Genomic DNA, 10,883 nt, shown 5'->3' on the forward strand with positions numbered 1-10,883 from the left:
GAGTTCAATCCCAGCAGCCGGCTCAAGGTTGACTCAGCCTTCCATCCTTCCGAGGTTGGTAAAATGAGTACCCGGCTTCCTGCTGGGGGGTAAACGGTAATGACTGGGGAAGGCACTGGCAAACTACCCCTTGAGTCTGCCAAGAAAACGCTAGAGGGCGTCACCCCAAGGGTCAGACATGACCTGGTGCTTGCACAGGGGATACCTTTACCTTTACCTATCCTACTCTTAAAAACAGTGTCGGGTATTCAGAATTCCATTCTGTCTGGATTACTGCAATGCACGGAATGTGGTAGAACGTTGTTGAAAAGCTCACAGAAACTTCCATTGGTGCCTGACTGGATTGCAGTTTCCCTAGTTATGAACTTCAAAATGCTGAATGCATTAAGGGTGGTGTCTGCCTTCTCCAATAGGAAACTAACCATGAGCTTATGAGAAGATGCTCTGCTTTGCCTTTCTTCTTCATGAATTTCAGGAGGTTGCTAAAAAGCCCCTCGTCCTTCAATTGTTTGATACATGTTGATTTTATTAAGGTTCTTATTTTGCTGCCTTCAAGGGCTGTTTATTATAGGAAATGTTTCTTTTTAAAAATCAATTTTCTGATTGATTTCTATATTGACAATTTTATCAGATGGTGTCTGTATTATTTTAAATATGGGTTTAACTCTCTCTAGGGTTGTGGCCAATGGTTTCACCAAGGATGAAACAGGGAAGAAAAGTCAGAAGCAAACAGTAGATTTCTTTTTGTTTTATGTTGTCAATCGAGATGACGGACTAGTAGAAGAAAAGCTGTTTTTTATACCCTGACTTTCACTAGCCGAAGGAGTCTCAAAATGTCTTGTAATTGCTTTCTCTTCCTTTTCCCACAACAGACAACCCTGTGTGGTAGCTGGGGCTGAGAGAGCTCTGACAGGACTAGTGAGAACAACTCTAGCAAGACTGTGACTAGCCCAAGATCACCCAGCTGGCTGCATGTAGAGGACAGGGAAATCAAACTCGGCTCCCCAGATTAGAGGCCACCACTCTTAACCACTACACCAAGCTGGCTCTTTCACTGTACTGCTGTATAGTATATTGACATTTGATACCACACTTTTCTAAAAGGTAAATTACCTATTATCCTCTTTCTTTCTAAAAGCTCTGCAGTAATTATTCCTTTCCTGTACCATAATTTCTAGGTTCCTGTTATTTCCTGCTTTCACAATCAATGAAGTTTAAAAACCCACTTCTGAGAACTGTTAAAAAATGAAACAAAAAAATAACCTTGTGGATCAGGTAAACGTCCTGAAAAAGGAGTAATTATTTCATTAAACTTTCATACCATATGATTAATTTACAAGCTAAAACTTGAGAGTCGATAACTGCATGATTAAAAAAAGCATTTTAATGCCATCCATCCAAGGGCCATTTTGTAGGTGTGTCAGGCCACCCCTTCAATCTACTCAGTAATGTGGTTTATACCATTTGGGGGGGGGGGCAGAAAACTAGCATATAAGGAGCCCATGGCTTTCTCTGAAGTGGTTAGGGGATATTCTTGTGTGGCAGGCATGAACTTATGGATGGTACAGTGTGTGTGTATGTGGGGGGGGGAATAAATACCCAACCAGAAAAGACAGTTTAAGTTGATTAGATCAATTGGATTGGTTACATGCCACGAGTTGCAGATCCCTATTCAAGAATACCACTGGTACATGAAATTGGCTCTGTATTTCTAATCTTTTTGTTCATTGGCCAGGTATAACTACCTTGATATAACACTGGGTGTAATACAATTCTGCTGGGTACCAGACCCTCTGGAATTAAATTAAGCACATTGATCCCTTTTATAACAAGTTATAATAGACATCAAAGAGGCACTTCCCCCTGCACACACCTCCAACGCGTGTCAAATGATGAGTGCTTTCTATGGTGATTACCCTGAGAGTCGGTGTGACTGCAACTCAAGTCAGTGAACTGACCAAATTCAGGTCACGCATCTCATGTGGAACAGCCACCAAGGGGGGGGGCATTCTCACTTTGCAAAATGGAGTCATACATTAAATATAATATCAAGGCTACTTTGGAGCTGGTGGCACACTGCCTTCCTGTTATGCAAGGTAATAATAGCCGTTGTGTTCTCAGGCTCCATACAGGGGAGGAAGCAGACAGCCTGAAAATGAATCCAAGGGTCATTCCAAGCTGTAAAAAGGTCCTATACTGATGTATGGGCAATCCATACATTAGTATATGAATTCTAGTTGCAGTTGAGCATAGTTAATATGTGTGGGGACAGGGTGTTTCATCTGAACGAAGCACATTTTAACTGGCAAGCACCACCTGCTGGTTCAAAATCTCTCAGCATCACAAAATGCAAGTCTGTACTAATAAGTTGTTTGCATGTTTATTGCGTTATAGTGCTTCTTGGATGCTCCTAACCACAATGGGGAGTAATAGGATGCAATCCTATATAAATAATATTAAATAATATAACTTCTGCCAAGAGAGAGAGGGATTGGTGGCTTTTGTAAGCAGAGAATTTCTGAAAGAAACCACAACAAACCATAACATAATCATAATATACCATTATAAAGATGCATCTTATAAGTGTTCTCTTTAAGCAAAGCACCTGCAAATTTGTGGAAGACAAACTCAGTTCCCATAAACCATACAAATTCTTATTAGTGAAGGCAGAAAGAAGGCTTGTACAATGAACTGTGTGTGCATTCAGTTGTGTGCAAGTTTCTGACTGGGGGACTGTGGCTCAGTGGTAGAGCATCTGTTCGGCATGCAGAAGGTCCCAGGCTCAATTCCCTGTATCTGGCTGTAGGTGATGTGAAAGACCTTGGAGAGCCACTGTTAGTCTGAGTAGACAATACGAACTTTGATGGATCAAGGGTCCGATTCTGTATAAGACAATTTCATATATTCATCTTAAAGACCAACAGGATTTTTGGGGTTAGAGCAATAGGCCCAGCATTTCTCTCTCTCTCTCTCTCTCTCTCTCTCTCTCACTCACACACACACACACACACACACACACACACACACACCAGTCTATCTGGTTGGTAACAATGGGTGCTGTTGGGATGAGTCAGAAACGAGACATCTCTTTCCCTAGCAAGACACCATCAGTAGTGTCAAACCTGATGGATGCAACTGTCTCTTGATTGGGTGATGCTAGTCCTATGTAATGGCCCATATGCTGAATGTGAGAATTGGAGTGGGGGGGAGGTGCTCTTGACCACAGACAGGGTATGTTGGCTATTGCGCTGTTTGAGCCCATTCTGTTTTAATAATGATGCTCAAACTCATGTTTCCCTCATGATCTGACAAGCCCCGATATCAGCATCACATTGAGATGTTGCTGTGATGGTTTCAGACAAAAGGCAAGTAAAAGAGTTTGGTTTTTGTGACAAGATCAGCCCTATCTGTTTGAACTGTATGAGGTTAGGTGAGATCATGAGTCAATTGTTCATTTCACACTTGCATGTCATGCTGAAACACCCCGAGGAAGCTCCTATTTTCCTATAAGGCAGTCTTTCTCAACTTTTTTACTGCTGAGAAACCCTTGAAACATGTTTCAGGCTTTAAGAAACCCCAGAAGTGGTGCGATCATGCAGAATATGGTTGGGGAGGATAGCTGTGGACACACACCCCTAGGGCTCCTCCCCTTCCCACTCCCTCCAGGCTCATAATTGGGCATGGGGGGAGTTGATATGACCATATATGGTCATATCACCCAATAAATAATTAACAAATTTAAAATAATGTATTCAAAATTAACTCACACCCATTCGGGAAACCCTTCCAGGGCTGTCAAGAAACCCCAGGGTTTCACGAAACCCTGGCTGAGAAAGTCTGTATTAAGGTATAAATAATGGCTACAATTTCATTGTTCAAAGTTTAGCTTTGTCATGAGCTGACTGGATGCCCTTAAGACAACACGCTGCTCTCTGAAAGCCTCAGCCTCTAACCACCACCAGGAAGGTTATTTTAGAGGATTGTTCTAAGGATAATATAGAGAGGTTCTAGTCCAACGACATGACCAGGGTTCTCTGGAACTGCATGAGTGGAAAACTTTTTCTTCTAAAGCTCAAATACTATCTGGCAGCTATTTGGTGGGAATTTCACCCTAGTTTTTGCAGGCAGGAGGGCACCCATTAACCATCCACCTAGAGCCACCTTTTTCAATGTTTTTTTTTGTTTTGTTTTTCTGAAAAACCTGTAAAACATTCTTCAGGCTAAAGCCTGAAATGGCATGATCATGCAGCATATGGTTGGGAAACGTATCTGTGTATATGCTCACCTGGGGCCCCTCCCCACCCCCTCCAGGCCCATCATTGGCCATTTTGGTAGGAGGGGAATAGGTTAAAATTACCAAATATGGTCATATCACCCAATAAATGTTTAACAAAATTATATATATATGCTTCCATTTTTTCCAAGTCAAAGTGGCATTACCACTAGCTTCAAATCAATATACCGCCCTCCCCTGAGCCTCCGGGGAAGGCGGTATATAAATATAATAAATAAATAAAATAAATAATATAAATAAATATTTTGATGTAGCTCTTGGAAGATAGTCTGTGTGGGGAGAAATGTCATGCATTCAGATCTTTGTGTGACTTTACACACTTGGAACATGGGCCACTGTTCACTTTAATCCTGAAAATGCCATACTGGGTTTTAGACAACTACATTTAATTTTGTCCCTCTAGTGAATTCCCTTAGAACCATAACAAAGCTTTAGTCTATACATCAAGAAGTTATATTCAAGCTAGTATAGTGAAAAGTCAAATGTCACATAGTTTAATAATTAACAGTTGTTATACTTTCTGTACTTTGTTACCTCTCTTGTTTAACTAATATATGCATTGACACAGCTGCCATTTGCAGAATGGGGTTCAAGGATTTTCCTTGTTGTTCTACTACCAGTGTTAGTGCAAATTTCACATTCCATTTTAGAGGAAGAGAAATATTTGTGACAGTGGGAGGGACATCCCGGAAAACCTGTTCAGAAGCTTTGTTCTGCTCATGGTACCTTAGATCTAACCCTTGGTTACTCACATGATCAGCTTCTCCTTGTAGTTAGCTTTGTTAGGTCACAGTAGCATCCCCACCTTCTCACCATCATTCTTAAACCTACATATAGTTTGATAAAACACTCAAGTGTGTCCTTATCAACTAAGAACTGTATGCAATCAGGTTACATTCAGGTTAGGAGGTTAATATATGAAACTGAAAATAATTAGTACACCTGTTTGCAGTGAGAAAGTTATTTAATAAATGCATATCAACGCTGAAGCATAGACAAAGGGCAAACACTGAAACAAAATCATATTACATTACAGACTCCAGAAATTTAGTAGCATAATTATATATATAATATATATGTATTTATATTTTACAATGCTACAATTTATACATCCGTCATACAAAAAAACCCACAGTAGATGTGACAAGATTTTTCCCAGAGATGACAAAGATTTGAAACAAAAAGGTCACAGTAAAATTCTTCCTGCTTATTGTTCAGACATTTTTCATTAATATTCAGAGTAACTACAGAAGACAACTTTTTATGAGCCATTTTAATATGGCTGCTCACTTCCTTTCTGAGCCAATTTTTAAAAGATGTGCTTTAACCATTCTGTAGAATAATCCTACATTTCAAACTGTCAGAGACATATTTCCTATTGTCTTTTTAAATATAGCAGAGTACTTTAAAAGTACAATGCCCCCGCCCCCAAGTTATATGCCAAAAGAAGGCAGAATATTTCCAGTAACTTTACAAAAATGGGTGAACCCCAAGAAGGAATGGAAAGAAGTTCAAATGGTTTTGCTTGTCAAGATACTAGCTTTTCTAGGAAATTTGGCCGTGCAGGAACACAATGTAAGTATGGCCCCTCCTGGAATGCTATGTTCTTGAACATCCTACAGAGGCAGATGTGCCCCACTACTCTGCAGCTCTCTGAACCCTTGTTTGCAATTCCCATTTTTATGGCACTATTACTGCCACTGGTAAAGGCCTTCTTACTATCACGTCTGTTCTTACTTTACATCTCTCGATCGTTAAAACCTACCTCTTTGAGACATCTTAAATAAATAAATCCTATAGAAGGGATGCACCAACAATGGTGCCATTCCAGTATCTCAAATCACAATGCAAGATCAGTGCTGCAGAGACATCACTCTGGCAGCTACAGCAGGGAAATGCTCAGGACCGTCATGCAAGTTAGCAGGAGGTTTAAATTTGCTGTGGATTTCTTCTCATTAGTATTTAGGAAGGACCGTCTTCATGTAAAGAAACAATTGTATGGTACAACTTGGCAATTTAATTACTTTTTCTCCCTAAAATAAGAGACAAACTCAGTCCAATTATGATGACAGATAAAAGCAACTTGGTAGCACCTTGGCATATTATCACAATACGTATCGGTTGCATTACATGTACTAAGAATAAGACATACATGTACTAACAATAAGACTGTACACTTAAATGGATGGTAGTAAATTAAGTTTGGTGCTGGAACAAATACATTTCCTACTTTAAGTTAAGCTTTACAATAAAAAAAAACCCACACCTGGCAACACTTAGGAGTTAGACGTATATCCTAAACATATATATTGGCACATTATTAATGCAAGGTTTGAGTTGCAGTTAGGAAGGTAGTCCTTTTGAGTGGTTGCTTCCAAAATTACATACCAGGCAGGGACAAGCCTTAAGGTCTTTGGAGGCAATGAGAAGCAACAACTCGATTCCTACCAACTTTTTATGGTCAACCTTCTCACTTATCTTGAAAGATGCATTCTGATTTTTGCTGTACGCCCATTAGAGAGCCAATCATCCCTTGGAGACTACCTGTTCTATCTGGCAGTTATTTGAAACCTGATATAAGATCATTATACTAACTGTGTGACATCACGTACTGTCCTTGAGAGTATATTCTTGGATGCTGGTTTGTACCGAAGGAAGACTTGCTAAAGACAGCCAAAATAGGGCACTTGGTTTATTTAGAAAGATCGTTACCTTATAAAAGGCCGCCTTGCCTGATTCACAATTAACTTTCTACATATGCACTGCAGATGACATGTAGGTTTTAGACCTCAATATGGAAATATAGGTGATATTTGCTGCAGAAGAGAACAGACAAAATCTCCATCCACTAGATTTGTACATTTTATTCTTTTCCCCCTACCCCTAGCAAATACCATGGCAAAAGAAAAACCTGCCTCCTGAAAGGAGCAGGAGGAGGAGGCAAGAACAAAATAAGCATTCATCCGGCTTCCTTTCTTCCTCCTCTCTTTAAACAAAGGAGATTGTTATGCATACATGTATTTTCAGCCACAGATGTTAATAAGAAAAGAAGAATATGCCTCCACAAGGAATGTTCTATGCACTCTGACTGAATGTCAACTTTTAGCCTGGACAAAAGGGCATTTGTTTTGCCTGCATTCCAGCACTTGTTGCCGTGGGTAGATCAGACATACGATTTAGCCCTAGAGTTGCTGGGAGAAAAGATAGGGAGGTAGTACTGATCATCAATTCAGTTCCTGTTACATAATTAGTTGCAACTGTTGGAGACTTTACCAGCTGATGCCAGGGAGTGTAATAGAATCATAGAGTTGGAAGGAACATCCAGGGTCATCTAGTCCAACCCCCTGCACAATGCAGGAACTCACAACTACCTGCCTACCTGTAGTGACCCCAGTAAGTTAGGAAGAAACCACCTGCATGATCGGTTCTATAGGCATGTCACCGTGCCTTTCCATACCATCAGCTATTTAACTGATATGTAAGTTCTACAACTCTGTGGGTTATAGCACACCGGCTTTCCCACTATCAAAATGAGAGAGAAAAGGGCTGTTTTGGCTACTGAAAGCATATACTGGAGATTATGGGATAGAAGCTACAATATAGAGAGGAATCAAATGAGACTGATCAGAAAAGCTGGTAGGATCCAACTCAGTATGTTTCCAGTGTTTGTCTGCTGCAAATCCAATGCAATTCAAACCAAGAGGATGATGCTTGGCTAACACCCCATGTGTCCAAAGGTTATATTTCTTTCTTCTGGTCATTATTTTCCAGATGCTTTCAAAGCTCATCAGTATTTTGATTTTAACATCCCACAAATCCAATAACCAACAACTGTTATTTAATTCCAAACACAATGAGAGAAATGGTGCCTCCATTTCTGACTTTTTGGATAAAATCGTGAACTAACTATGATTGTCACACTGTTTCAAGGCAAATGCATAACAGGAACTATTTTGTGCCTTTCTGGAAAATACACATATACACTTGGTAGTAAATGGCACTCTACGAATAAATCTCCAGTACTGACAGTCTCCTAGAATGTATTCCTAGGATGACATTATTTGAAAGCAAAAGTGTTGCACCAGGGCAAGGAGACCTGCAGCTCCTGACTTTGGCCACGATATTTACAAATCAGCATGTAAAAACAGGTGTCCTGTCTCAGTTAAGCATAAGGAATTAGACAGTAACTTTAAAAAATCTGATCTTTAGGCACTGTTTTCAAAGCTACAGAGATCTCAATGCACCAGTGAGAGCAGAGAAAAAGTCAGTGAATCAACACTGCAAAGGAATGGTATTTCATACGAAAGCATCTATGTAAGAATAGTCCATAAAAAGGTACACAGATTTCACAAGGATTAGTAAATCTCAAGATGTCTACCATTTGATTCACCACCACGAAGCATATGAAAGGAATGCTTGTGACTTATCTCTAGGTAAAAACAATACCTGACTGTGCATTGGAGGTGCAGGTTTAACCACAATTGTGTTCGACACTAGTCAGTTCTGTGACTTCCCAATGTTGTGACTGTGTTTCGGCTAGCCAACAGTCAGGGTGCTTATAGTTTCAGAGCCTGAATCCAGGCAGAGGGATTCTGCACTGTAGCTAGTTATTCTTGAAGACACTTGGCTGCTGTTGCAAATATCACTTGCCCTATACACCTGAGAGACGTACCTTATACTGGCAAGCAATGAAAACCGACATCTTATCTCAAAAGGACAGTGCAGAAATCCTTTGGTAGCCAACTTCCCGCCTGACATTAGCTGCAGCAGTAAAAGCAAGCCTCATAGTCTCTGATCACAATTATAGAATATATAGAGGTTAGCTGCTTTGGGATGTCTTACGGTCTGATTAAGCGCTTTTCAAACCAAAGCATATTTCGCCCCATGCCCTAGACAATAAGAAACCTACAATTAGGGGCTAAGTGCCTGAGACAGTTCACTACAGGGAAAATGCTAGAACGTCATCCCTGACAAGCATGAACTTTGCTTCATGGCGTTGAGAAGAAGCAGGCGTGCCATCAGCACTTGCCAAAAATAGTTTTTCTTCCTCGCAGCAAAGTTTTCTAAACATCCAAAGTGTTTGCCAGATCAAAAAGGTACATATAAAATACAAAATGTAACAGCCAGGAGCCGAATAGTTTTAGAAAACACTAAGGTGACACAAAACGCTAAAGAAGACAAGTGCAGTTGAAGAAGCAGATGTTTTTCCCTAGGAGCTTCAGGACCTTCAATCATGCTTTTTCTCTGCTTTTCATCTGAACAAGACATTTTATCACATACTGGAACTACAGACATTCCAAACATTCCGGACAAGCAGTTTCTTAACATGTTTAGCAATCAAAAAGTACAGTTTCATACATGTAATACAAAGCTGCTCCAATCTTGTCACCCTATCCCCAATTTCATTTGTTTTAATTTTCTCGCTGAAAAAGGAATAAACTGACTAGATTTTACAAACCCCCTCATTAGTCTCAAAGCAATGTCAATGAACACTACACAGCCTGATGACACGGAACTACAACCGGCAAGCACAGAAACAAACACAAGAATACAAAATAAGTTTCCATAAAGCTATCACAGATTTGCCATACACAATCATCTTTCTTAGGGCTCTTCTCCAAACACATTTTAAGAAACATCACAGGGGGAAAGAATTCAGAAGAAGATTGAAACTTTTCCCAACATGACTACGTGATACTTAAAACTAGGGTGACAACAGCCAATTCCTATGCAGTTTGGCCATAGCTAGACTTAATAATATTCCCACTTTCTAGATAGAATAATATTAGGGGAAATTAGAAGTTTTGGTCCACTTGAAGGGGAGTTTTTATAGGAATGCTTTTTAAATGTGCAATTGATTGATTTTTTAAAAAGGTAATCAGAAAGCCTATCAACATTTTAGAAATCAACAATCCCATCCTGATGGCTAAGCCAAACCTTTGCTCTATGAAGGTTATTCAGTTTGCTTGATTTTTCTCCCACCCTTCCTTTTACAACTCTTGTCTGCGTTGCTGCTATTCTGTTCTCCTTTCCTCTGAGCTCACCTTGCCCCTCCTGGGGACATGTTTGTCACCTCCAAAGAATCTGCCCAGTGAGTCAAGTAGACCCGGTTCCCTGTATCTTCTTGGGGATCCATGTCTAGCATGGTCTATGGTGCTTGCAGTTGCAAGTTTGGATCCATGCCGGAAAGAGGAGCGTTTCTGTGAAGCCATCAAATCCGAATTCTCAGAAGCTGCTGTACTGTCTTCCTGAATGGTCTGTAGCTCATCTGATTCAGAGGGCCGATCTTTGAAGGTGTTGTCCTCTCTCCCTGGAGCATCTCGGGAAAAGAGGCGGACCAAATGGGGGCGACCAGTCGTGTCAGCTGGGTTGGTCTCCTTCCAGGCATTCTTTGGGTCTGCTGTGCCCTTGGAGTCTGTCACCGCTGTGCGCTTAGTGGAGGTCCCATTGTTCTGGTTCACATCTGCCTCTCCTGCAAACAACAAGGATGAGATATGAATACAGGCCTGTGAAAAACAGAACACTAGAACAATGCTGCTTTTTTCCTTCTCGCTTTGAGTGAGTTTTTTTTCACACAAAATCCATAGAT

General features: G+C 40.4%; 1 protein-coding gene across 6 annotated transcripts in view; it reads right to left on the bottom strand.

The window, feature by feature from the left end:
• MBP (myelin basic protein) overlaps positions 1 to 10,883 on the bottom strand; it is a 135,204-nt gene that overhangs the window by 19,758 nt on the left and 104,563 nt on the right. For all 6 annotated transcript variants that reach the window (XM_077352930.1, XM_077352929.1, XM_077352928.1 and 3 more), the window contains exon 4: positions 10,339 to 10,766. In XM_077352930.1, the coding sequence (XP_077209045.1) occupies positions 10,339 to 10,766 (428 nt within the window). The remainder of the gene's footprint in view (positions 1 to 10,338; positions 10,767 to 10,883) is intronic.

Source organism: Paroedura picta, chromosome 9, assembly GCF_049243985.1.
Source record: "Paroedura picta isolate Pp20150507F chromosome 9, Ppicta_v3.0, whole genome shotgun sequence".
NCBI classification, from domain to species: Eukaryota; Metazoa; Chordata; class Lepidosauria; order Squamata; family Gekkonidae; genus Paroedura; species Paroedura picta.